This window comes from Equus caballus, chromosome X, assembly GCF_041296265.1.
Source record: "Equus caballus isolate H_3958 breed thoroughbred chromosome X, TB-T2T, whole genome shotgun sequence".
Lineage (NCBI taxonomy): Eukaryota > Metazoa > Chordata > Mammalia > Perissodactyla > Equidae > Equus > Equus caballus.
The window spans coordinates 125,449,485-125,475,862 of NC_091715.1; the positions used below are offsets into that span (position 1 = coordinate 125,449,485).

At 47.1% G+C, this 26,378-nt stretch overlaps 1 protein-coding gene across 11 annotated transcripts in view; it reads left to right on the forward strand.

Moving 5' to 3' along the window:
- ARHGAP36 (Rho GTPase activating protein 36) overlaps nt 1–25,661 on the forward strand; it is a 132,752-nt gene extending 107,091 nt beyond the window's left edge. For 2 of the 11 annotated variants that reach the window (XM_023633432.2, XM_070256659.1), the window contains exons 2-12: nt 17,502–17,660; nt 18,899–18,964; nt 19,483–19,718; nt 19,958–20,150; nt 20,367–20,422; nt 20,666–20,816; nt 21,273–21,421; nt 21,588–21,764; nt 22,004–22,101; nt 22,238–24,033; nt 24,411–25,660. In XM_023633432.2, the coding sequence (XP_023489200.1) occupies nt 17,502–17,660; nt 18,899–18,964; nt 19,483–19,718; nt 19,958–20,150; nt 20,367–20,422; nt 20,666–20,816; nt 21,273–21,421; nt 21,588–21,764; nt 22,004–22,101; nt 22,238–24,033; nt 24,411–24,568 (3,239 nt within the window). In that variant the 3' untranslated portion in view covers nt 24,569–25,660. Of the gene's footprint in view, nt 1–8,189; nt 8,466–8,766; nt 8,904–14,526; nt 14,915–17,353; nt 17,661–18,898; nt 18,965–19,482; nt 19,719–19,957; nt 20,151–20,366; nt 20,423–20,665; nt 20,817–21,272; nt 21,422–21,587; nt 21,765–22,003; nt 22,102–22,237; nt 24,034–24,410 lie in introns of those variants that run through there. The other 9 variants (XM_070256661.1, XM_070256655.1, XM_070256657.1 and 6 more) reach the window with 9 other exon arrangements.
- The last annotated feature ends 717 nt before the right edge of the window (nt 25,662–26,378 follow it).

The following is a 26,378-nucleotide window of genomic DNA, read 5'->3' on the forward strand; positions in this document are numbered from 1 at the left end:
ACTGGGTCTGCAGCAAGGCTTGGGGAGCTCAGTCCGTAGTTGGGGTGTGGGGAACTTTAGACGCTGAGCAGGTAGTTTGAAACTTTCCTGTATGGAGTATTACATCTGAAACCCTGGTCTCATTAACACTGCCAGGGGAAACTGCAGAGTGAGAATTGGACTTAGGGTCCAGTTCTTCCGGGGCTGCATTTGGCTGATCAAAACATCATCCTAAAAGAAGAGGGGCTATTTCAAGAGTGTCAGACACACCAGTAATGAGGAAAATTGGCAGCTCAGTCAGTCGGCTTCAGTCCCTGAACACACTGGTTGAGACACTCTGGGCTATATGGGGGGGGGGGGGCGTAGAGCAAGGGAGGGAATCAACTAACCTTTTCTTGAACATTTGCTGTACATGTTAGGCATCTGGCTGAAGCTTTCAATATTTTACCTCCTTCAGTCATCTGAGCATTTCTAAGACAGGTGTTAACATCTCCAATTTGCAGATGAGAAAACTGAGGTTCAGAGAGATGAAATAACCTTCTCAAGATCACACAGCAAGGAAGTGATGGAGCTGGGATACGAACTCAAAGCTCTCTCACTGCAAAGCTCCTGTGCCCCCGTGAAAAAGATGAAGGTCCTGATCTTTAAAGGGTTTTACTCTCATGGGGAAACCAAGATGTCTCTCAATAAAATTCACATTTTGGTGCCCTGCTCCTACAGGTTCTTGTTTTGAGGGTGAAAACAAGCAAATCTCTGTTTACATTTGGCAGCAATGGGGGTTATTAAAACTTTTGGCAGTAATAGGAGTTATTAAAGCATTTTTCTTACCTTTACAATTCCCCATGTAATCCTCACGTTATGAACTCCAAAGAGAGAGAGAGACCTCTAGTGAGGATTTTAAGCTCCAAGGAAAGTGTGTGTTTGTGTGTGTCTACGTGTTTAATCCATGGTGGTGACGGTGTTGACAGGGGTCCTCGTGGCCCCTCCTACCCTGCCATTTATATGGGTTGCAGGGGAGCAAGGACAGCCTTCCATCACACTACTTTAGAGCCTCTGGTCCAGGACTGCATCTTTGGAGCCACGACCTTGGAGCTTTTGGCTTCTTCAAAGTTGAAGTTTGTTCCCTATTGTTTACAGGTAGGAGCTAGAGTGAACCAGACAGTCTTCATGAATCCAGGTGGGACTTACAATAGGATTTAGATAGGTGGTCCAGTGCTCTGTGTGTGTGTGTGTGTGTATCGGGGTGCGAGGCAGGGAGAGAGCCTTTGAAGAGGGAGAGGACTCACAGGAGTGACTGTAAGGAAGTGGAAGTGAAGCTGGTATATTCAGAGGAGAGTGAGGAGGTGTCAGATTGGCTCCACATCAGCAGGAAAGCCAAGTGCCGGAGACCAGATGCTGGGAGACACCAAAGTTTGCATGAAGTTTTTGTACGGACTTACGAAGGGGCTTCAGCTAGTCTGTGCTGCGTGTGACTCAGACTGCCTCTCTAGCCCCCCCCCGCCTTTTTTTTTTTTTTTTTTCAAAAGGAGACTTTCTGGCTATGTAGTAGTTTAGGCAATGATTTTTCTGCCCACCCAGGATGAGGTGCTGACCCAGGCCCAGCTGGGGGGAAGCTTTCTGGATGTTCCAGCTGCTTCTCGTCCACACACCAGGCTCATTTGTGCCCGTTGAAAGGGCACAATAATAACAGTAGCAATTTAAATTATGCTTCTCACTTTCTCCCCTGAAAAGTGGCAAAGTGACTCACCACTGTTGAATTGTCCCTCTCTATCCACCCCTTGACCTCTTTGCAGCAGTCTAGGCTGGTTCCCTCGGGGCTGAGCTGGAAGCCAGTGCTTCCAGCAGCCCTTTAGCTGTGACTTGGCTGAGAATCCCCCCCCCAACCAATAAATGTGTTCCCCCAAAAAATGCGATGTATTGTTTTAATTTGGATTTCTCAGATGAGGCTGCTTGGAAGGCATTAGAGCAGCATGAGCCCCATTAGGCAAGCACAGTGCTCCCCCCAATCATGAATAATACAAAATAGGGCCCTTTCAGGAATTTTTTCTGAGGAGGGCTCCGCTTATTTTTCTATGTGCAGTTTGATATGGAGATGACTGTTCTGCTTGAAATACGCTGGATACCAATTTCTGGGGGTAATTCTATAAAAATTGGGCGGGGGAGCTATGAAACTATTCCCTTATTCCATCCTGACTCGTCATCCCCATTCCCTTGTATACCAAATTCTCCTGACCCTATGGTGAGAAAATGCTCATTCTCTGCTCTTTCTTTCAGCACCAACCCAAGGAGAGCTCCCAGAACTGGAGCTGGTGAGGTGCTTATGAGCCTAGAGTAATTAAAGATTTTGAGGTGTCAACAAAGCAGGTAATTAGGTGCAGAAGGTATCAGCTGTCTGAGAGACAAAGAAAGTAATTATACTGAGCACTCTTGGTGCTTGTTGTCACTAAACTCAAAAGAAAGATCTGTTGGGAATTGATACTGTTTGATAGAGACTTCAATGCCTGTCAGGAGTCAGGGGACTTTGGGTACGGCTGCCTGGTATAGAAGAAAGGTTTAAGAAGCATGGCCGACCTGGGTTCAAATTCCAGCTCTGCCACCTACTGGCTGTGTGACCTTGGGGAAGTTACTTAACTACTCTGAGCTTGATGTATGATGTGTAAAATAGCGATGATCATACCTCTATCTACCTCACAGGCTCATTGTGATGACTCAAGAAGATAATGCATGTAAGAGCACTTAGCACAGTGCCTAGTACACAAGTACTTAATAAATGGTAACATTATTGTTATCACTATTGTTATTCTTACTCTATACTAGGCATTTTCTACTGGAGCTCAGAATTTAAAAGGAGAGACAAATAATTGCAGTTATGTATGGCTGTGTCATGAGAAGTATGGAGAGTGTAACTATGGTGGCTCAAAAGAGGTAGCCCTCAATGGGGAGGGAGGGGTACAGAAAAGCAGAGAAAGTTTTGTGACTCTTGGGTTAGGTCTTAAAAATATAAGTAGGAATTTTGACCCGAGGCCCAGGTGGGATTCCAGGCAACTGGATCTACCCACACAAAGCTAAGGAGGTGTGAAACAGCCAGGCCCCAAGAAAATAGTTGGGCTCCACTGGGCACCAACTGGGATCTCCTGGGAGGTGTCAGGTTAGTGACCAAGAATCTCTCCAGTTTACTCCCACCAGCCCCTGGACCGCGCTCTAGGCACCCTACCTGGCCAATCAGGTGCGACGCCCTCCTCTTCTTTCCTCTAAGCAGCCAGGTAAGCTCACACCCTGCCCCAGCGGGCCTTGCATGCACAGCGCTGGGCAGGCGGACTCAGAGGGGGAGGATCAGGCCAGCAGGCGACCCAGCCCTGGTCGCCAGACCCTACCTCCTTCCTCGTCCCAATCCTGATGCAACGCCCCCCACCTCAGTACTCTCTTTCTCACACACACACACATCAAGCACACACACGGTCACCTGGGTTATTTAGACAGCCCCGTGCTCCCACACGCCACACTCATACACTCACACGGCAACCCCCTTCCAAGACACACATGGTCTCCAGCCCTCCAACTAAGCACATACACTGGCCACATGCATTCCCACCACACACATGAACACATCACACTCAAAGACACACACACACCGCATGCTCACACACATAAACCTTTGAACACATACACCTTAAGTAGGCTCACAAATAAAGACACTTTGCTCATGAAAACACTCACACACTACACACCACAACAAACACCACCCGTAAACCCACATTGACACAGCGCATCTAAGGATAAACACACACCAAACACACTTAGACACACAAGCTTCAACGGGCACATATACACACTGCACACATATGCATACACACCACAGGATGACCACAAACCCTGGTAGAAACATACATCGAACACACCCACATCCAGACTGCACCCACATAGTCACATTATAATCTTGCAGAAACATACAACCTACAAGCCTGCACACACAAATACACGCTCGACGTCCGACCGCAAACCAAATACACTCTACACCAAGCACTCGGACTAAAACATGCACCGCTCACACACACCCCACACCCAGCCACACACCGAACGCACACACACACGTACCGCACTCGCGCGCGCGCGCGCACACACACGCGTGCATACATACATACACACACAGCCCGCCCCCTCCTTCCCTCCCAGCGGAAGAGAAGGGGGCGCGGAGGGGAGGAGGGGAAGGAAGGAAGGGGGATGGGCGGCCGAAGCGTTGCGGGCACAGATGCTCTTTTCCCTTTGACCCGGGGTGTTGCCCCTATTGACGCGCCATTCTTAAGCAAAGGGAGTGAATGAGTTGGGTCCAGGCGGGGTCCAGTCGGAACCAAGGAAAACTGGGAGGTCCGAGGAATCCGCCGGCGGGCGCCGGGCGCGAGAGCTCCACGGGGACCCAGATTCAGCGTACTGTCGACCCCGCCCGAGGCTCCTCCTCCCTGAGCCCTCCCCCAGACCCTTTCACATGCCTTGACCTCTGCCCCTGGGGGCGGGGGTGCTTCTCCCTACCCTATTGGAGAGAGTGAGCAACTGTTAGGGGTGGAGGGCTTTATTGGTTTCAAGACGTAAGGAGTTTGGATCTGCAGACAAGCTCTTTGCGAAACCTGTTCTAATCTAGCTTGGAGACTTCTCTTAATGGAGAGCTCACTATTTTGCAAAGCAACTAATTTTCTACATAAAAGGGAATGGCTGTTAGAAATCACCGACACTATGCTGGACACATAGTAGGGTGTTATAAGTGTTCCTCCCGTTTACGTCACTAAATCTGGCAAGGCTATCCGTAGCCCAGTACCAGTCCGCGACAGCTCTTGGACAGTCGATGAGCTTTTTTTCTTAGCACACAAGCCCTCCTGAGAACGGCAGCCTTGGCCCGGGGAGCCACCAGCGGCAGGGGGCGGTAGAGCCGCCGAAGGTGCTTTGCACTTCTGGCGGCGCAGCTCTGGGGAGAGTTTTAGGGGAAACTCTAAGGCCCCCTCCCACTGTAGCAGACTACAGGGTCACTCCAGAATGCTCCGCGGCCAGATAAACATCTGGATCCTATCTTCCGCTTGCCTCCTTTCTGTTGCGATGGACAATAGGTGAAGTAGAGGTGGAGGAAGAGGACGCGCCGCACTCGCTGCGGTGCATGTGTAAAGCGCATTGCAGCGCAAAGTGCGCAGGCTTCGGAGTCATTATAGGTTCGAATCCCAGCTCTGCCACTTCGGCAAGTCGCTGGTTTAGGTCGCGGGGTGGTTGTGAAGTTTAAAGGAGGAAACATATGTAAAGTGCTTATCTCTGTTAAAATCCTAAAGATGTCCATTCCTTCCTCCTCCATTCCTTCCTCCTCTCCCTGACTCTCTTCAAACATAAAGATTTGGGCCTTTGGGGAAGGAGGGGTCAGAGGTTGGGAGGGAGATATGGCCACCAGGTGATGCCCCCAAGCCAGACCAGAAAGGCACAGGATGGACAGGGGTTCAGTTAGCATTCCGTTTCCTAATCAACGTGCTATGTTTAAGAGAAATGCCTGCACCGGTAATTTTAGCAATACCACTCACTGGCCACAAGAAATTCCAGGTCGCAACACCCATCCTTGGGGCTGATGTGAAGTCATTCTGCCCATCACCTCCACCCCTCATAGGGACTTCCTAATTCACCCCTCCCTGCGTTCTTCTCCCCCTTTCCAAGTTGCCATGTTATTATTTTTTTTTAATTTGTAGTGAACACTCATTGGGTGCCAACGACATCTCTTACCTTATGTCTCGCCAGTGCCTAGCACAGTGCCAGAGACAGCACAGGCAGTATACATGCGGCAAAGTGATGCCCCGAGTGAAGTCCTTTGGAAACACTGAGACTTGAGGGCACCTAAGGAGTTATCATAAGGAATCTAGAGAGAAGACTCTGATGGCAACACCCCAAGCACTGTGGGGATGAAGGGCCTGTGGCTTTTGAATAGGGGGCTATTCGATTCCTCCTCAAATCCCTCCAGCTCTAAGTCTGCCTGGTAGGGCGTTATCTCTGTGGCTGAAACTTCTGCAGTCAATTAAGAAGAAAGTCCTTTTCCTGGAGGGCAGAGGCCCTGGCCAGCTAGAGGGTGAGTCACTGTCTCAGAGTTGGGCAGCAGAGGTGGCACTAAAGTGACAATGAATCAATCCAAGATGGCATGGGGGAGATTACCTGAGTGATGATGAGAAGAGGGATGAGGAAGAAGCCTGAGCCCTTGAGGCTGGCACTAAGTGATAGAGTGTCTATATACATATGCATAGAGTCAGCTCCTGACCCGCCCCCCCCCCCCCACTTCCACCCCAGCCAAGTCCTGAAGGAAAGCCTTGGCAGCCTTAGAGAAGGAAGTGGAGTGGAAAGTACCCTTCTTCGAGGGATGTTTGGGAGACCTGGGTTCCAATCCTGACTCCACTACTTGCTGTGTTACCTTGGGCAAGCCCTTTCCCTTCCTCTGCCCAACACTAGAAGGAAGTTAAGGGGGCAAGGGGCTCTGTGCCAGGCCATGTGCTAAGTACTTTTCTGATGTTATTTCACACACTCTTCCCCACAGTGCTATGGGGTGAGCATTTATTCCCTTATTTTGCAGTTGAGAAAACTGAGGTTGAGTGATATTCAGTCATCTACCTTCTCTCTAATATATCATGCGGTCTTTATGTATTTATGTTACCAAGGCAATCACTGTAACCCCAGCCAACAACCTGTCAGTCCTCTGCCTAAATTGGCTCCCTATGCACTCAGGTTCACATCATGTCTCCCAGTTGCCTCCAGTGTCAACCTGCGTTGTTTTCCCGGCAAATCAGTTGGCTACCTGGGTGGGTTTCTCTTTTCATCTTCTGTGACATCCACCCACCCCCAACTCAGATCTTTCTCTGGCATATCAGTCTAAGATCCCGCATTAGAAAGCAAGCATCACCAGGAGGATGCACCCCAATATCAGTCCCTTATCACAAGGGTGGGAGAACTGGCTGCAGGATGCTGCAGTGAGGAAGGGGAGCAGAGCTGCCAGGGCCAGAAGGAGGGGCTGCAGAAAAAATCCAACAGGGGACAGAGAGAGAGAGAGAGAGAGAGAGAGAGGGAGAGAGGGAGGATGCCAGGGACAAATTGGACCAGCCTCAAACTGCCTCTCCCTCTCTTTCTCCCCCTCTCTTGATCTGGTGCTCTAGAATGTATAAAGGGGCAGCACCCAGCCCTTCTTCAGCCAGAGGAGAGGGAGGGATCCTCTCTTTCAAAGGGAGGGAAAACTGCCCTGAACATTCAAATTACATTCCTGTTTTGGGTAAGAGTTATCTAATTACTGCTTGGGGCGGGAGGGAGAGGGAGGAGGAGGAAAAGAGGGCATCTTTGTGGTAGTGATGATGGTGAGGTGGTACTTAAAGTGAAAAGAGCGCCACCAATGCTGCTGCCAGAGCCAGAAGCTCTCTACCTTCACTAGGGGTTAAGAGAGACTTGCCACTGGGCTTCTGGATCTTATTTCCAGTCCAGGTCCCTAAAAGCCACATCTCTGAGTCTCTGGGGTATAAGTTCATGTTTTCTGGGGCTGCCCCAGTACCTATGAATGCCTGGAGTCAGCAGCTGCCCTCTGGAACTCCCCAACACCCATCCCCCTAAATCCCCCCAACCTCCCCCCCTCATTCCTTCTCTCCTTTGCCAGGCTCTGCTTCCCTCTCTTTCCCTCTTGCCGGGGCTCGCCCACAATCTCTGACATTTTTGACTCTCTTCTCCTCTTTCTTTTCCATTCCTGTCCCTCTGTGTCTCCAACACTCTCCTTTTGTCCATTTGCTTCTTCCAATAGGGGAGAAAATTCAATTGGGAAGGGGTGTAATTGTGTATTTGAAATTCTCCCCACTTGAGATCTTGCATTTATAAGCCTTTTTTTTTGCCTCAAATAAGAATATTTAGTGCTTGTGAATGATATATTTTTGCTTGGCTGAATAGTAATTTGTGTGTATGATTGTTGGGCTGCAGATTAGAAGAAGGTGTTTCTGGAACAGATATTAGAAAGTAAGATGGTTTGGGCAGGTGTAGATGGCCTTCTGACTTCTTCAGTTACCAAGAGGATAGAAAAAGGCGAAGACTACAGTAGTGTGTGTGTGTGTGTGTGTGTGTGTATGTGTGTGTATTAGGGGGGTAGGTTACTGAGACCATTCTTATCCTGATGTGTAGAGGACTTTGTGAAGTCAGCTTCTGTTTGCTCTTGCTGCTCATTGAACTTTGAACAAAATGATCTTTTTGTCTCTGAGCTTAGAAGAGCAGAGGCCCTGGACAAGATGGGAAAGAAGAAGCAGGAAGAGTGAGGCAAGGAGGGGAGTGGGTTGTTCCTTGTACAGTTCTTGTGTGCAAAGAGCCAACAAGGGATGTTGCCTGCCCTCAAGTGCCATACAAGTCAGGGCAGAGGGAAGCAATGAGGGGTAACAAAAAGCTTGCTTAGCTGGGATCCAGGCGTCGTTGGCCTTCCTCTGGGCTCTGCCACTAATTAGCTGTGTTCTTTGGTAAGTTTCTTAGCTATCTGAACCTCCTCTTCTGCCTTTCTTTCACCTGTAATGTGAGATTGTGTGGTATGGCCAGGGGAGGGGCAATTTGGAACACTCTGAGGAAGGGACCCTTGGGCTGAATCTTGAAGGAGAGATGGCTTAAAATAAAGGGAGAGAAGATTGTGAGGTACAATGAGAAACAGTGGGAGTAGCCCAGGGAATTTAGCAAACAGGTATGCGTAAGGCACTGAGCTGGCTGCTGCGTGGAAAATTGCTATGAATCACCCCTGCCCCGTCGCAGAAGGCTTTACAGAGAGCCGGGGAATCTGAGCGGCAGAGCTAAGTGCTCTCAGCGCCTGCAGCTCGTCCCAGGACGGGCCGTGGCCACGCCGCCGGACTGACCAGCGGGTCACGCAGTCCCTTATTCCCTGGCCGGACCAGGAGAATCGCCAAGAGGTAGTGCAGGGGCAGGGCTCCAGGGGACTGAGTGCAGCCTATTGAGGGGTTATAGTGGGAGGTGAGGGCGCTCCAAGTGGAGGGCCCGACGTGAGGGAGGGAGAGGAAGCCTGTGAGTGTTGAACAAGTTGCTCAGGTTTGTGCATTCAATGGCTCATACCTAGAGCACGCAAGAATGATTTAATTTTTCGAATTCTCGGAGTCTAGGCGGGGGCAGGCAGCAGAGAGTGGTCTTTGCGCGCCGCGGGGCTTTGTTTAACTTTGCAGGTTCTGCACTCTCTAGAGCCACATAGGGGCGGGGCGCGCGTGGCGCAACCCAGCCTGAAGGCCGCGCTCTGCAGCACAGAGGCCAGAGGCCCAGGACAGCCTTTTGAGGCGCAAAGTCCGCCGCGGGCCGGTTCCTGTCCTTCTCCTCCTCCCCCGCTCCTCCTCCCTCCGTCGTCATCACCTAGCTCTGGGTCAAGGGCCAGCAGCCGAGCTGGGGCTCCAATAGGGAGGGGAGGGAGACCCGCTTAGATACACTCCTCCCACACACTCCCACGCCTCCCACCCCGACCCAGCACCCAGATGCCCATAAGCTTGGAGGGGCGGGGGCTCTCTCTTTCCAGCTATAGATGGGACAGCAGCAGCGTGGCCCTGTGTCCTGGAGTTGGCTAAGTCTTCTAGAAGGATCAAGGACTCTGCAGACATGAGGGCTTTGTCTCTACCTTGTTCTTATATAAACAGGGTAATAATAAATTACGCTGGTTGTGTTTCAGGCTTGGAGATGCTCACCGACTTGCCCAAGGCCACTGATCTGCTTAGTAACCAGGCAGGCCTCCTGACTCCTGGTCTAGGACTTTTTTCACTGCATCATAGCCAAGACAGTGGTCTAATTTTGAAGTGGGATATATAAGTAGTTACACAGACAGACAGATATTGAGATTTTTAAAAATATGGTTATTTTAATGTAGTTTAAAAATACTATTTCTGTAATGAAAACTACCAGGGGAACATCTCCCACAGCCCCAAATCCTTATGACAGCCACTCAGACAGGATTTTGAAAAAGAAAACTGGCAGAAAATTGGATGCTTGTTGGGGAAGATAAAATCAAAGGAAAAGAGAATCAAGTGGAGATGGAGGCACAAAGATGGAGGAGAGGTGGCTCTCAGCACAGATTCGGAAGGGTTCCTTGACAGGCCTCTGTTCAGACTGTCTGGGGGAATATCCCCATTAGTCTTTTCTCTCTCATGCCGGCTCTGTAGAAGCCCCAGCTGTGGTCTGGAGAGGCAAATGCTTGATGGCTGCCCATTTAATTCAGTCTCATTTCTCTCCTTTCCTCTGTTGTAGTCAATACAATGGAGAGGTCTATTCTGTGTGTGTGTGTATATAATAATGCATATGTGAGACAGCATGAGGATGCATGTGTGCATGGATGACTACGAGAGGGAATGTGTGTGTCTGAAAGGGAGTGTGTCTTAAAGAGGGGGGCTGGAAGGGAAGCGGGGTTGAGAAGACAAAAATGAATCAGAGTTTACTGAGTGCATGCTAAAAACCGACAGCTGAGTAAGGGCCTGCCCAGTTCTGGTAGACCTGAGGAAATAGTCAATTCTTAATATTCCTATTGGCTTGCAGGCAAGAATGCTGTTAGACCCATGGGCCTTTCTTGATAGTCCTTCAGACTCTTGACATTTATGTGACCTCCAACAATGCTGCAAGATTCCAAGGGCAGGAGCTGGGGCTTTCCACTCCAGATGGCTCCCCACTTTCCTCCACCATCCCTAACATGGATGGCTTGCACACTGTGCTGAGGAAGCTGAAGGTAGGGACTGACTCCCTTTTGTGGGCCAGTTAACATTTTTTTACATTTCAGAGCCTGGACTAGCTCCCCAACCCCCACAGTTAGCTACCTTGCATCTCAGATCATGAAAGACCCAGTGAAGAAACAGTTCAATTTATCCCCTGTGTGCTTCCTACTGACAGGGAGGGAGTACTCATTTTCACCTTCAAAGGATGGTGCAAGAGCATTCTTCAACGGGGGCGCTATCTGCCTCATTCCAGATATTAGCACTTCTGCTGAGTCTTCCTCTCAAATTTGACTCTTGGGTATTTTGGGGGGCAACTCCTCACCTTGGTACAACACTGTACCCTTTGGAGGATTCTTTCCTTCCACCCTTTTAGTCAATCTTTACCATAGCCACAACTAAACTAGAAGGTATCATAATTCTTATTTTGTAAGGTGATGGGCTGAGGCTCAGAAAAGTGTGATAATTTGCTCCAAGTCACTTGGTTGGTGAGTGTGTGAACTCACCTGGTGTGAGGCTGGGATTGGAACCCAAGTTCTGGTCCATATCTCAGGACCTTTTCAGGATGCTATGCTGTCAGCTTGGGGGTGAGCTGGGGTGAGAGATGTGGTGGCAGGAATACACAGGGCTTTGGGGGCCTTTCTCCTCTATCCATTCCTCTCCTCTACCTTTGATAATAGTCTTTTTCAAAACGATATTTATCTGTATCTCTTTATCTGTCATCATCATCTATCTAACTTATCTATCCTATATATCTATCTGTCTATCATCTACCTTCATTTTCATTTCCCTAGAATAGTGTGTATAAATAAGACCTCAAAAATCCAGCCACCTCCTTAGGAAAGAAAGTAATCTTGAATCTGACCATCCCAGTTCTAGACAGCAGATGTGGTGGTGAATACCAAAAAATACCATGGTGTGGTGGGAAGAGCAAGGCCTGGCCTGAGGATAGGTAGGGAAAGCTGGTTCCCAAACCACATTCCTCCATGGCATTTTAGTGCAACTTCAGATAAGTCACAACCTCTCCAGGACACTAGTTTGTTGTTATCTGTAAAATCGGGAAACATAATACCCAACCTATCTCTTTTTCAGAGGTTGTTGTGAGAATAAAGTGGCATGATTCATTTATCCATGAATCATGAATAGCTGTTTTAATTACAAGACCTTTATATTCTCTCAAAATGCTTGGAGTTTATAATCCTATGATTCACCCAAGAAATACTTATTGAACACCTACTGTGTGCTAGGGTCTGGAGATAATGGACATATGGAAAGCTTTTGAGAAAATGGAAAGTGCAAGACAAATTAGATATTTAAAAATTTTTACCTCCTATTGATGGAACATCTTATTTTTTTTACTTTTTCTACCATGACGTAATAGAAGCAGCAACCAAAAGGGAAAAAAAAAAGATAAACGGTGACACAGCTTGTGATGCCAGCACTATTATGCACTCTGACACATACTGAAGATAATAGTGAGACTATATCTTGTTGTATTTGATGTCACGTCACCTTTGTTTATACTACCCTTTGGAATGTTTATAGCATAAAGATTGCCTTTCCCCATCGTGCGCTTGAGTTGTTTCTTTAGTCAATAAAATTTAAGAAGGGCATCCCATGTTCTATAGAATGACGACTGTACTTGTTTTACAAAGAGGTTGTAATTTGTAGTGACTGTCTGCCTTCAGCTATGACTTCCCCTGGCTTCTTGAATCAGGCTTTGATTATGCGTCCTTTCTTTTGATTTTATTAGTTAGCTATGCATTATTTTGCAGCTATTAAGAGCAAAGGTGGATGGGGCAGTGGAAAGAGACCTAGGACTGAGAAGTACTGGGTTCTTGTCTAGACTCTGCTGTCAAATTGCTGTTTGGCCTTGGGCAAACCCCTGTCCCTCTCTGAGCCTCAGTTTTTTAAATGTAGAACAGAGGCTTTGGACTAGTTGATGGCTAAGGTTGCTTTTATCTCTGATTCATTCTAATATTCTAAGCAGTTCCTGAAACATTCCTTTTTTTGAAGCCAGAGTTTTCCTCAATATATTTTAACAATACTATCTCCAGTTTATGAGCTGCTGCTGTGACAGCATAGGCTGAGCCCACATACTGAAGCATGCTGTCCCCAAATTTAATTTTCTTGGGGCGTCATCACTGTATAGGATAAAATGAGCTATTTTGTTCATCACAACTGCAGCCTTTGCTGAAATGGAGGTTATAAGATAATGACTTAAAGGCTAACTCATTAATGCTCAAGGATGAGTGAGGTAACGTGCCAACAGACCAAATTGGTGCCCAAATGTTTTCATCTAGAGACCTGTATCTCTTTCCCATGTTGTGATATATTAATGAAGATGTCTTTTTCCATTGTCACTGCCTGTAGACATTTGAATAACATAGATGCTATGCCTTCTGGGCACCCAGCCCCGTCCACTATCAATTTCTCAAACTCTGAGGAGCTCTCAGAGGTTTGGAGCAAAATTGTGATGGTGCCATAAAGTGCCTAATTTATAAGGATTCAAATGATGGCATCCGTGCAGTCCCTTCTTTTTTTCTCATAGGTGGTTATTAGTGAGCACTGCACCATCCTTAACTACTTGATGGGGGCAATGGAGTAAATTAGTCCTCCAAATTGTGAAGGCTGTGGATTTATGCCTAGCTGAAAGCATTTCTGTCCCTGCAGTGTTGAAGAGGGTGACCTTTCTGACGTTAATTTGTTTCTCCATCTGTGCCATGCATTTCGAGAGGACGTGAGGAACAATCTTGATGCCACTCACTCTATGTGTGTTTCCCCTTTTTGTATTGCTGGAGACTTGATTTGGGTGTGCCTCTGCTCTTTGTTCAAATTCTCTCTCTTGGTATCTGCTAATATCCCAGTCCCTTTACTGATACAAATAAAATTGTATGTTCTTTTGCTAGTCACAATGTAAAATTGGATGGTTTGAAAAAGAAACAAATTTTGAGGCATAGGAATTTCACTAATCTGAATAATAGCATTTGAAAAATTGACCTATGCAGTTAGTTTTTATAAATTTTTGAGAAGATTTTTTATATATCCTGATGCATTGGAGATTGAAGAAGAAAGATCTATTCCCAACAGTCTCCCGAGATCTCTTTACCTGTGTTAATTTAATTCAAATTTGGTAGAGATTGAACAGAGTAAGTCGTTGGATGCATTGATACAAATTCTAACTTTATGTAATTACATTTTTGAAACTTGATATTTTCTGGTAAAGTCAGGCCCTCTGCAAAGAACCTTCAATATCAACATGTTTATTAAAACCCAATGCTAAATGTCACACCTACATTATTCATTTAATTCTCAGACAACTGCTAAAATGAGTACTGCATCATTTCCCCATTTTATAGAGGAAGCCGCTGAGGCTCAGAGAATTCAACTGACTTTACTAAGGTCACACGGCTAAGAAATTATAAAGCTTGTCTTTGAACTCAGTTCTCTTTTGCTCTAACTCCAGTGGCCACTACAGATATTTGTCTAAGGATATTGTTTTTGAAAATGCCTTGAATTGAGGCTGAAACTAAGAGGGTTTGCTTTCATCTTCCTTCTTGAGCATCCTTTTGATGTCATGGTCCCTTCAGGCCAGTGCAATGGCATGCTGAAGGGAGAAAGGAAAGACCCCTTGGAGCAAGAGAGGTCTCTTGGCACGTTGGTCCCTGTGAGGAGCCTCCTTTTGTGTTCAGTTTGGAAAGAAAGGCCTGAGGACAAGTACTCAAATCTCAAGAACCTGTTATGTGCCACTCTCATAGTGTGGAAGCCTGCTTACTCGTCCTCCCTCCCCACTCTGCCCATCTGCTTCTTCACTGGGCACACTGGCCTTCCCAACTCTGCTTCTACCGCGTATTCTACTGGTGCCTTAAGAGGGTGGAAGGCAAGCAAGACAGTGTCAATTTTGCTGGCAGAACTGCAGCATATGATTGCTCTTAAGTTTAGCCTGTATCTTTGAGCAGGAGGCAATGACAAACGGTTTATTCTAAGGCCTTTGATTTCCTTCGGAATTGTAAGCATCTAGGCTGACTCATCTCTCAAAGGCTTTTCTCTCTCTCTTTTTTTGGCTGGTGTTGTTTTGAGGTTTTCTTGTTTGTTCTTACCTTATTCTGGGGGGGAGGAGGGATTGATTTTCAGCTTGATTTTTGAGTGAAAAAGCCAGCTATACTCTTTGGATGACCAGATCTGGTAAGCCTCAGCAAGAAGAAATAGCTGCAACTCCAAAACAGGTATAAAAATATCTGGATTGGGGCAAGGGGAGGGGGGAGAGATGTTAGAAAAATTAAGCCAGAGCTAGGCTGTGTGTGTCAGGATGAGACCCTTGGCTAATAGGTTCCAAACCTGCTATAGTGAATGGGGGATTGCTAGAGGCTTAGTCTGGGACTGTGGTTAGGTGCTGTGCATGCCCCTTCGGTTAAAAAGGTCATTTTGTGGATGCAATTTGGTGGTTGGGCTTAGGGATTCACTTTGGGTCTAGGGGATGATGCTTTGCAGTTGAAGGAGCTTTAAAAGAACTCCATGCTAAGGATTTTCCTTTTAGCTCAGTTCAAGAGCCATAGAAAGACTCCTCATCCTTTCTCATACTGCATTTCAGTTATCTGGCAAGCATGTATTTCTGACATGTGTGACTTCGGCCATTAAGGAAAGTGGGCAAAAGAGAATTTTGGAAACGAAAGAAGGGTGGGATTTTTTGTTTTTGGACAGAGCTCATGTATATAGATTATTGAATGATAAACTCTTACCTACCTTTTCTCTCTCAAAGCCACATTACATGATCTTTAGAATTTAAGCTTTCCCCCCAATAATATACAGAATATTATCATAAAATTCCATGGGAAAGGGGAGCTCAGAAAAGTGGCATGTAACCACTTCCCTTCTTGTCAAAAGGTTTAGTTCCCCATTATCTTCTCTCTCAGGAACCAGCATCCACATACTCACCCAAACCATGAACTTCAGAGCTATCCTATAAATTTTTTCCTTTTCATTACAATAAAAAAATTCCCCCAAGCCCTGTCAATTCTACCCATAAAATGCATCCCCTGTTCCAGCCCCAGTGACACTGACTTGTGTCAGCATCCCTTGCCTCTTGGCTGATCTTCCTACTTCATGCTGTCTACCTAAACCAGGCTTTTCATTGCTCTCTGTGATTTTTCCAAGCTGCAGCTCTGACCGTCACTCCCTACTTAAAACCCTGCAGTAGTTCCCTATTACTTTCAGGAGAAAGTACAGCTTCTTAACATGGCTTACAGGGCCATTCATGACCTCATCCCTGACTATCCAGATTTATCTCCTTCCAGCCCTTTTATATAGCTTTTAGAATATAATAACCTCTCTCCCATCTCCTTGCCTTTGCACAAGCTGTTCTCTCTTTCTGGACACTCCCCCCACCTTGTCTCCAGGCCAACTTATATCTTTCCTCCTTTCTGCTCTCACAGTACTTTGTTTATATTTTGGCCAATTGACTTATCACAAGATTTTAGACATTGTTACTAACCTGTATCTCTCCTTCACTGCACTGTTAAATCCTTTATGAAATGAGTAGTATTATCTTGCTCATATTTAAATCTTTAGTGCCAGGCACAAAGTGGGCAGTTGATACAGGTTTCTTTTTTTTAATGAATGAATGAAAGAAAAAATGAATAATAAAGGAAAGAATGCTATGTGGGGTCCAGGGAGATTCCCACTGGGGGATCTTGTGCAGCCTGGGAGCAGTATGAGATAGTGGGCACCATGGAGAAGGGACACATAAGACAGGCTTGCCAGTACACTAAGACAAAGTTCTCTCTGATCACCAATCCTGTATAGGAGTCTCACTAGAAATAGCCTGGAAATGATGTTTGTTTGTTTTGGTACAAACTGATGCTTTTTCATGGAGAAATAATATAATCAAATTGCACTGTTTTTGGTAAATAAATAGAAGGCAAACAAAATCCTACCACTTAATACAGATACTGTTAGCATTTGGGTGCATTTCTTTCAGTCTTTTATTTTTATGCATGCTTCTCTTCATATAGTTCTAATCATAATTAAAATAATTCTGTATTTTGTATTTGCTGTTTGAAAGCTCTTGGTAAACATCACTTTAATGATTGCATAATTTTCCATACTCTGGCCATTTCATAATTTATATAACTAGTCTCATTGCTGGACTAGCTTTTTTTCCTTAATTTTTTACTGTTACGGCTCATGAACATATCGTTTTACCTGTCTGTAGGAAGATTTCATTAGGATAGATTCCTAGAAGGGGAATTACTGGGCCAAAGGGCCTGGGGATGATTTTTGGCTCCAGACTCATGTGTCCAGTTTGCTTTCTGGAAGAGTTGTAAAAATTTACAGGACTCCTAACCTGGATGGGCATGCCCATTTCACTCAATATAGACAGCATTATTATCGTTTAAAAATAAAAATTAATTCCATCAATGTTCTAATTGTTTAATGGAAAATGTTACCTTATTCTTGTCTCAATGTACAATTTTTAATTGTGAGTAAAGTTGTTTGGTTATTTATTTATTTCCTAATTAGGTTTTCTCTTTTCTGGACTGTCGATTCAGGGCTGAGTTTTTTAAGTTGGATTTTTTAAAAAAGCAACCAGAGGCAGCTCTGCTTGAGGGTGAAGCCGCCTCCCAGTTTTCCCTCCCCCTCTACCCCCCCCCCCCATAGTTCCCTCCACCAGGTCCAGTGACAATTGGATGATGCAGCCTTGATAATCATCCGATTCCAGAATGGGTGGCTGCATTCCTCTTCTGAAGGCAGCAAGGACACTGTGCCCCAGAATCATGCCCCCTTTGCTGTTGTTGTCTGCCTTCATTTTTTTAGTGAACGTCCTGGGAGGAGCCCCAGGACACAACCCGGACCGCAGGACCAAGATGATATCAATACACAGTCTTTCGGAGCTGGAACGTCTGAAGCTGCAAGAGACTGCTTACCACGAACTAGTGGCCAGACATTTCCTCTCTGAATTCAAACCTGATAGAGGTGAGCAGTACCCCGGAGTGTGGCGTCCTCGCCTTGGGGCGAGTGGACCCCCCCGGACGGGACTCGACAAGTTGGGGGTCCAGGAGAGTGGGAGCGGCTTGTGCCTGGTCTCGGACCTGGTCGGTTCTCCAGGCGCTTGGAGAACTGAGGAAGTGGGAGTTGAAGGGTGTTTGTTGAATTGCTGAACAAGTGAAGATTAGTTGAGTTGGGTCGGGTAAGACAAACAGGCAGATGTCAGGGACAGACAGGTAGACAGAGGACAGGTGAAGAGACAGATGCCCCAGGTGCGATGCGAGAACAACTCAGAGGGAGACGGAGGCACAGAGAGACACTCTGAGAGCGGACTGGGACAGACAGAGACAGCGCGGTTGAGAGATTGAAAGTAAAGAGAGCGAGACAGTGGGAGAGAGGGACACGCGCCAATCCCTGCGAAGAGCGGGAGGGCCCTGCGGGCGAGGGGAGCAGAGGCGGGAGGTGCGCTGTGAGCGCTGCCCACCTCAGCTGGCTGCAGGGGAGTGAGCGGGAGGAAGCACTGGACGGGATTTGAGCGTGCCAGGGGTCTCAGGAGTGTAGGCGCAGATTCTGCAGCTGAGGGGAGGAGGGAGGGAGTCGCGTGGGCCGAGGGGCTCCCCTGCAGTAATGAAAAGTGCAAGGGGCGGCAGGTTCTCTAGGCGCGCATAGCGGGCACAGCCTGAGATGCGTGAAGCAAAGGGCGAGGAGATCCCGCGATCAGCTGCCGCTGTGGGGTCGGAGCGCCGGGACTGGGGTGTTGCTCTTACTCCCGCCGCAGCGCGGGGAGCCGCTGGCATGCCGAGTGCGAGCGCGCCCGCAGTAACTTGGCCACCCCTAATCGCTGTGTCGCCGCAGGCCTAGCCCCTCCCCTTGCCTGTTGCACTGAGCGCCTCAGAAACCCAGAATTTGTTTTAAGTGAGTGTTAAGCTACTACCAGTGCGTAACAAGATGCGCAGTGTGCACGTGGTGCCTTAGATCCTCTGGTTTGGTTAAATTCTTGGAGTCTCGTATGTGGTAGATAATATCGGTCCCTTTATCAAATGTAGAAACTGAGGCTGAGAGAAAGCAAAACACTTTTCTCGCGCTGGACAGAGCTGTTTGCGCCTCCCCCCGCCCCCCCCCCCCCCCCCTCCAATTCTTGCGGACCAATGCAGTGTGATGTTTTAGTCTCTTATCAAATCCTATTTGTGTGAGTGTGCCTGTCTTTTCTTTTTCTCTTCCCATAGCTCTACCTATTGACCGTCCAAACACCTTGGAGAAGTGGTTTCTGATTCTGAGAGGACAACAGAGGGGTGAGGGGCTCTCATACTTTCCTTAGGAAAGAAATAGAATGCGGCATCCTTCCTGCACTGTGCCCCTGGCTACTGGAGGCTGGGCAGTACCCACTGCCCCTGGGAGTAAGCCCCCTCCCCCTCTCAGAAATCCCTTAGAGGGTGATTTCAGGAAATGGCGCACTAGCTGCAGGCGTGTGGGGCGGTCCCATCAGATCTGCCTAAGCCTTCCCAGTGGTCCACCCTGGACACATCACCCAAAGAAATTGCCCTCATTGCTTCAAGGTGGTCACCTCCTGGCAGGACTTAAGGCAGGGACCTTGAGCTCCTTTGGGATAGTTGAGTGGAGATGAGTCCTTCCGCCAAACCACTGTAGGGTCTTTTTGGCTCACTCCCCAGGGAAGGCCTCCGCGGGTCTGGAGGGGTGGGGTTGGCTGCCGGCGGTTGCTTGGAGGAGTGCTACAGCCCCTGCAGTTCCTCCTGATTTAAACGCTGCGGAGCGTTGACGTTTCTGGTTCTTTTTCTCCCTGGCTTCCCAGTCATATCACTGAAGACATTTGGCATTCGTCTGGAGGAGGTGTTGGTGAATGAGCTTACCCGCCGCAAGCATCTTGAACTAAGAGCCGAGATGCAGATTGAAGAATCCACTGGTCAGGCTTCGGGCCGTCGTCGGGGAAACGTGGTGCAAAGGATGTTTGGCCGCATTAGGCGCTTTTTCAGTCGCAGACGGGATGAGCCCTCCTTGCCCCGGGAGTTCACTCGCCGTGGGCGTCGAGTGAGTTAAATCCTCCAGGTTTCAGGCAGGGGCCATTCCCGAGGTGTCTATGGATGTGGGGAGAGAAGGTCAAGGCCTGTGTCCTCAGAAGGAGGGGGAGGTGAACAGAATATGTTGGTGGGGTGTAATTGGCTTGCCATGGAAGGAATGTCTTCCGTTATGAATGTGTCGCAGTCCTCAGGAAGTCCAAAGAGACCTTCCTACTCCCACATTTTAAGATAGTCTGGGTATCTTCACAGGGTGCAGTATCTGTGGATAGCTTGGCTGAACTGGAGGATGGGGCCCTGCTGCTGCAGACCTTGCAGCTTTCCAAGATTTCCTTTCCAATTGGCCAGCGACTTCTTGGATCCAAAAGGAAAATGAGCCTCAACCCAATTGCTAAACAAATCCCCCAAGTTGTTGAGGTTTGCTGCAACTTCATTGAGAAACATGGTAAGGGGGCCGAAAATGATGGTTAAATCAAGGTAAGAGGCAATTAAAGGGAAAAAACTGTGTTCTAGAAATGGAGAGAGAAAAGAGGCCTTGGGATGAAGGGCTTGGAACATTCCCCTGCCACCAGTTGGGGTGGGATGCAGTGGGGGAAGAGAAGAAAAATGCCATGGGAAAGGGGACCAGAGATCCATAGCATCCCTTGGTCTTTTCTTTCAGGCTTAAGCACAGTGGGGATTTTCACCCTGGAATATTCTGAGGAGAGAGTGCGTGAGGTAAATTGGCTGTGTTTACACTTTTGTTCCTCGAGTGAAAAGCAGGTAGAGGTGAGGGCTCTCCCATAGACCTGAGGGGAGTGTCATACCTGATGGGGGGAGCAAGGTCTTCTTTCTTGCCCCGTAGGGACACCATATTGTCAGCTACCTCCACTGAGGCCTGAGACTTATTGAAAGAATGTCCAGGAGGCCACTGGTGGTGGTCAGGGGTAGACAGTCCATGTATTCTCTCCCCTTTTCTAGCTCCGTGAAGAATTTGATCAAGGTTTGGATATAGTGCTGGATGACACTCAGAATGTGCATGATGTGGCTGCGCTTCTCAAGGAGTTTTTCCGTGACATGAAGGACTCTCTGCTGCCAGATGATCTGTACATGTCCTTCCTCTTGACAGCAAGTGAGTCTTCTGCCCTCCCTTGTCAGGCAAGGAAAGGAAATAGTACAGGGGATGTGAGGGTCTAGGGACAGAGCCCAAGCTGCAGGACCCCAAGAAACTAAGACATAATGAACACCAGAAGATGAAAACACCTCTCCAAATTACTTTCCTTGTATCTCTTAATATTCCATTATAAGTCTGTTGTTTGGAAAGTTCTCTAGAGCTTCTTGAAGCTGTGTGTGACCTCTTAGGGCAAAGATGAACCTAGTTTCTGTAGAGGGGTTCTGATTTTGATGGGAACAGTTCTTGCTTTTAGGCTCCTGAGATCAAATGCTTTGAGAATGAACAGAGACAAGATGCCTGGGTCCTTTCTCCATAGCCTTTGGCAATTTTCAAGCAGAATCACCTCTCTTTTGGTATCAGGCTGCTGCCAAGACTAGTTCCCTGCCTGAGCCAGCCCCTGTTTTCCTTTTCCAGCTCTGAAGCCGCAGGATCAGCTTTCTGCCCTGCAATTGCTGGTTTACCTGATGCCACCTTGCCACAGTGACACTCTGGAGCGTCTGCTGAAGGCTCTGCATAAAATCACTGAGAACTGCGAAGATTCCATTGGCTTTGATGGACAGTTGGTAAAAAGCTCTGGGAAGGGTAATGAGAGCCATAGTAGGGGCATGTGTGAGAGTATATGAGACAGAGACAGAAGGAAAAGGAAACAAGAACAAACAGAGACACTTCTATTTGTACAACTCCCATTACTACCTCAGAGTGGATCACTTTCTGCTTTCCTTCACCTAGGTTTCAGGCAACCGTATGACTTCCACCAATTTAGCCTTGGTGTTTGGATCTGCCCTTCTGAAGAAGGGGAGATTTGCCAAAAGGGAGTCCAGGAAAACAAGACTGGGGATTGACCACTATGTTGCATCTGTCAATGTGGTCCGTGCCATGATTGATAATTGGGATATCCTCTTCCAGGTAGGTGGAAGTTTTGGACACACTTATTTCACAGCTCTCTCTCCTGTTCACAAGGCAAGGAAGAGTTGTATGTGCATCCCTGAGGGTAGCCAAAGCAGGCGGTCACAAAATCTCCCAGTCTAGAAATTCTTCCCACAATTAGCTGGTCATGGTGCCTTCAGTCCTAGGTACCTGATAGAGATGAGTATAAATTTTAAAATGTTGTATAAGAAAGCTAACATTGTTAATTTTACCTTCAGGTGCCTCCCCATATTCAGAGGCAGGTTGCTAAGCGTGTGTGGAAATCCAGTCCTGAAGCCCTTGATTTTATCAGACGTAGGAATTTGAGGAAGATCCAGTGAGTGTTTTCTTCGTTTGTTTGTGCTTAGCCTTGAGGAGAATCTCCTATGGGAGTTTCCAACCCCAGACCATCTTTATGTTAGTCAACCCTAGTATACAAACTGACTTGCTTTTCAAAATTCATTCCCATTCAGGAGTGCGCGGATAAAGATGGAAGAGGATGCTTTACTTTCTGATCCAGTAGAAAGCTCTGCTGAAGCCCGGGCTGCTGTCCTTGCTCAAAGCAAGCCTTTTGATGAAGGTCAGTTCCCTGCTGGAGGTCAGGCCCTTGCTGAAGGTCAGGCCCTTGCTGAAGGTCAGTCCCTTGGTGAAGGTCAGGCCCTTCCTGAAGGCCAGGTCCTTGCTGAAGATGAGCCCCTTGAGGAAGATGAGTCCTCTGAGGAAGATGTGTCAGTCAATGAAGAGCTAGTATTTGAATATCTCAATCAAGGAGTAGTCTTTGGGGAAGTCCAAGGTCTCGAGATCCCAAATGACCTTGAGATTCAAGGCCCACATCTTGAAGGCATACCAGAGCTTGATGAAGAAGATGATGATGATGACGATGACGATGATGATGATACCTTGAATTTTGATGATCTTCCTCCCCTTGAGGACATTCTAGACCCTGATGATGAAATTCCAGAACTCATTGAAATCCAAGACTTTGAGGAAATACCATACTTTGATATGGTCCCAGATCCTGAAGAAGCCCCACATGTGCAAGAAATCCCCAACCCTGGAGAAAACCCAAATCCTGACCTTGAAGAAGGACCAGATTTTGAAGACGACCAAAATCTTGACCTTGCAGAAGTTCCCTATCTTGATGTAATTCCGAACAATGAAGGAGCCTCAGATACAGATGAAGTCCCAGATAATGGAGAAGCCCAAGACACTGATGAAATCCCAGACCATGCAGATGCCTCAGATAGTGATGAAAACCCAGAGTCTGAAGAAGACCCCAATCTTGAAGAGGTCCCAGCTCTTGAAATCCCAAATGATGAAACCTCAAATGCTGCAGAAATTCCAGACCACGAAGAAGTCCCAGCAGTCAATGGGATTTCAGACTCTGACGAAGACCTTGATTTTGAAGAAGTCCCAGCTCTTCATGTGGTCCCAAGCCCTGAAGAAGCCTCAAGTGGTCATGAAATCCCAAATCATGAAGAATCCCCAGAAGTTAATGGACTCTCAGACTCTGAAGATCTCAATCTCGAGGAAGTCCCAGCTCTTGATGAAGTCCCAAATAATGAAGAAACCTCAGAGACTGAAGAAATTCCCAATCATGAAGAAACTCCAGAGGTCAATGGAATTGCAGGCTCTGAAGAAGACTCCAATCCCGAAGAGGTCCCAGCTCTCCATGTGATAACGAGTCCTGAAGATGTCTCTGATTTTGATGAAATTCAAGACCAGGAAGAATCCTCAGATGTGAGTGGAGTTCCAAACAATGAAGAAGCCTCAGATGCTGAAGAAATACCAGGACACGAAGAAGCCTCTGATGTCACTGGAATCCAAGACTCTGAAGAAAACCCCAATCGTGAAAAAAACTCAGTTTTTAATGTGGTTCCAGAACCAGAGGCTGCTGAAATTCACAACAAAATTCCAGATTCTCAGAAAGACCGCGCCAACACTTTTGAAGAAGATGAAGTTACCGATGTGGCTCCAGAGCCTGAAGAGGTCTCCATTCTCAATACAATTCCAGACCCTCAGCCAGACCTGGCCGTCAATCTTCAAGAAATCATGAATGTGGAAGCAGTCCCAATGCCTAATGATCTTGACTCTAAAGAAGTTCAGAATCCAAAGGCAATCCAGTTCCATAAAGAAGTTGCAGATGTTACATTTCTTGTAGATACCACTCTCCTTAAAAACAAGTCTCAGCCTGGCCGAGTCATGGACTACAAGTCCTCCCCAGAGTCATTGAGGACCGACACCTGCTTTCTCTCCTACATGAAGTGCTGTAAGCTTCTGGCTCCAGCTTTGTTACTCATTTGCTTAGTAAAATTAGTCAGGCTTGTTGTAGGGTGGTGGTTGTTGTTAGGAGGCTGCCTTCTTCCCCGCCTCCCTGTTGGTGTTGTCCATTTGCTCTAAGCATGGGGTGTCTGTCTTACTCTTTCTGTTCTCTAACTCAGCCATCCATACCCAGCTTCCACAGTGGGTCTATGTTCTACTGATAGGCTGCAGTTTTCTTACATGTCAAATGGGGATAATCATTCCTGCCCTACCTTCTTGCTTCATAGTGTATTCGAAGCTCAAAATTAGATCTTAGTCCTTTGGGTGCTGTGCAAAGTGTGGAGTCTAGAAGCATAAGGAGTTAACATTGTTACTATTTTCCAGGTTCCTCTGAGGAGCCAGCTGTGCCTCCCGGCACTGCCCGTTCCCATGACGATGAGGAAGGAGCGGGTAACCCCCCAATTCTGGAGCAAGACCGCCCATTGCTCCGTGTGCCCCGGGAGAAGGAGGCCAAAACTGGCATCGGCTACTTCTTTCCTTAGGTGTTTTTCCTTCTATAAGGTGCCGGACAGGGGAAAAGGGTGGGGGTAGACCTGAGATGTCACAGGAAACATTAAGAAGAGTCTTACAGGTAAAGATCTGAGGGTGAGAAGGAGTTCCACCTGATGCTCGGGTCAGGCTGAGAATTCCAAACACACAGCCAGCCCCTTCACTGGGGATACTTGGTTCCTTCAGTTGGTAAAAGCAGAGATGTTTCTGTGTCATGCCCAGGCTCCCTGGTGCTACCTTGCCTTTCTCTTTTACCCCTGATCCTGGCTTTCCCTCACTACTGCTCTTTCTTTAATTGATGTGACATTTGTGGTAAACACCTGTCCCAGAGAAGCTCACAAATCTCGAGGTGCTTTCCCTCCCCCACAGGGGATTGCATGTTTTTCCTGACTTTCCTACCCTCCTCCCGAGAGCTTAATTGGAAAGGCCCTCAAGAGGCATGCTAGAACGTTAGTTCAGCCTACTGACAGCTGACAATTAATGCTAACCCATGTCAAACCAACCCATAGCCATGTCCCTGCAGCAACCCCACCACCTCAGGATATTTTTTTCCCAAATTATTCAGGCCACTGGCATGTCAAACAGCCCCTCCCAAAATTCTGTGCAGTTTTGTTCAGGCCATGCCAACAGAAACATCTCAAGTGTAAGCCTAACTAGCTTTTCTAGGATCAAAATTTAGAGGAAAAATTTGATTTTATTACCTGGATCTGTTTTACAGACAGCTGGTGTTCACACCCCCTTGTCAGTGAAACAGTTAGTTAGGTACGGACACATAGTTCCAAGTAGTTAAAGTCACCTGATTACAAATGTTCTTATCTATTGTCTCTGTAGTTCCTCTATGCAGGACGGTACAAATTTGCGGGACATGCTCTGGTAACACAGATATGGGTTACGTATGACATCCAAAACTGTAGCTGATATTGATGGGTAACAACTGCTAAGGTCCATAGAATGAAGAACGTATTGTATTGAGGGATAGAAATTGATCACACAATGGGTAACAACCGCAGAACTCGAAGATTTGTGATTGTTAAAACTTCTCTGGCATTTAATCATTAATAAACATCTGTATTGTGACAGCAGCATATTCATGGCTTACTGTGTTTTTTTTTTTTTTTCATTTGAAATTTTGTTGGTGAGTTGGGAAGCTCTGACTAGAGCTGAAGGGAAAGGACAGGTGAGGAAGAGGAATAAAGGAGAAGTGGGTGATGTAGAATAAGGGGGAGGGATGACTTGGCATAAAGGGATGGAGTGAGTGGGATAAAGGGGAGGAGATGATGCGGAATAAAGAGGAAGGGGTGATGTGGAATAAGGGGATGGAGAGAAATGGAATAAAGGGGGGTGAAGTGGAATAAAGAGGAGGGGGTGGTGGAGAATAAAGGAGAGTAAAATGGAAGAAAGAGGAAGAGCTGTAATTGAATGAAGGGAATGGGAGGGTTACAGTAGAATAAATGGTTAAGGAGGGATGAAGGAGAAGTAGGGGAAAGGAATGAGGCTTAAGAGGAGGGCCTTTAAAGGGGCGAAGGAGAGGAATAATAGGAGAGATCACTAGGTGTTCTTAACTGAGATATTCCCCCCTGGACTGGCGAAAAATGAAAACCTAGAAACATCTGGAGGCATATGATTTCCAAGGGTAAGAGAACTTGCTGCTGTTTTTTTTTTTTTTTTTTTTTTTTGAGGGAGATTAGCCCTGAGCTAACTACTGCCAATCCTCCTCTTTTTGCTGAGGAAGACTCGCCCTGAGCTAACATCCATGCCCATCTTCCTCTACTTTATATGTGGGACGCCTACCACAGCATGGCT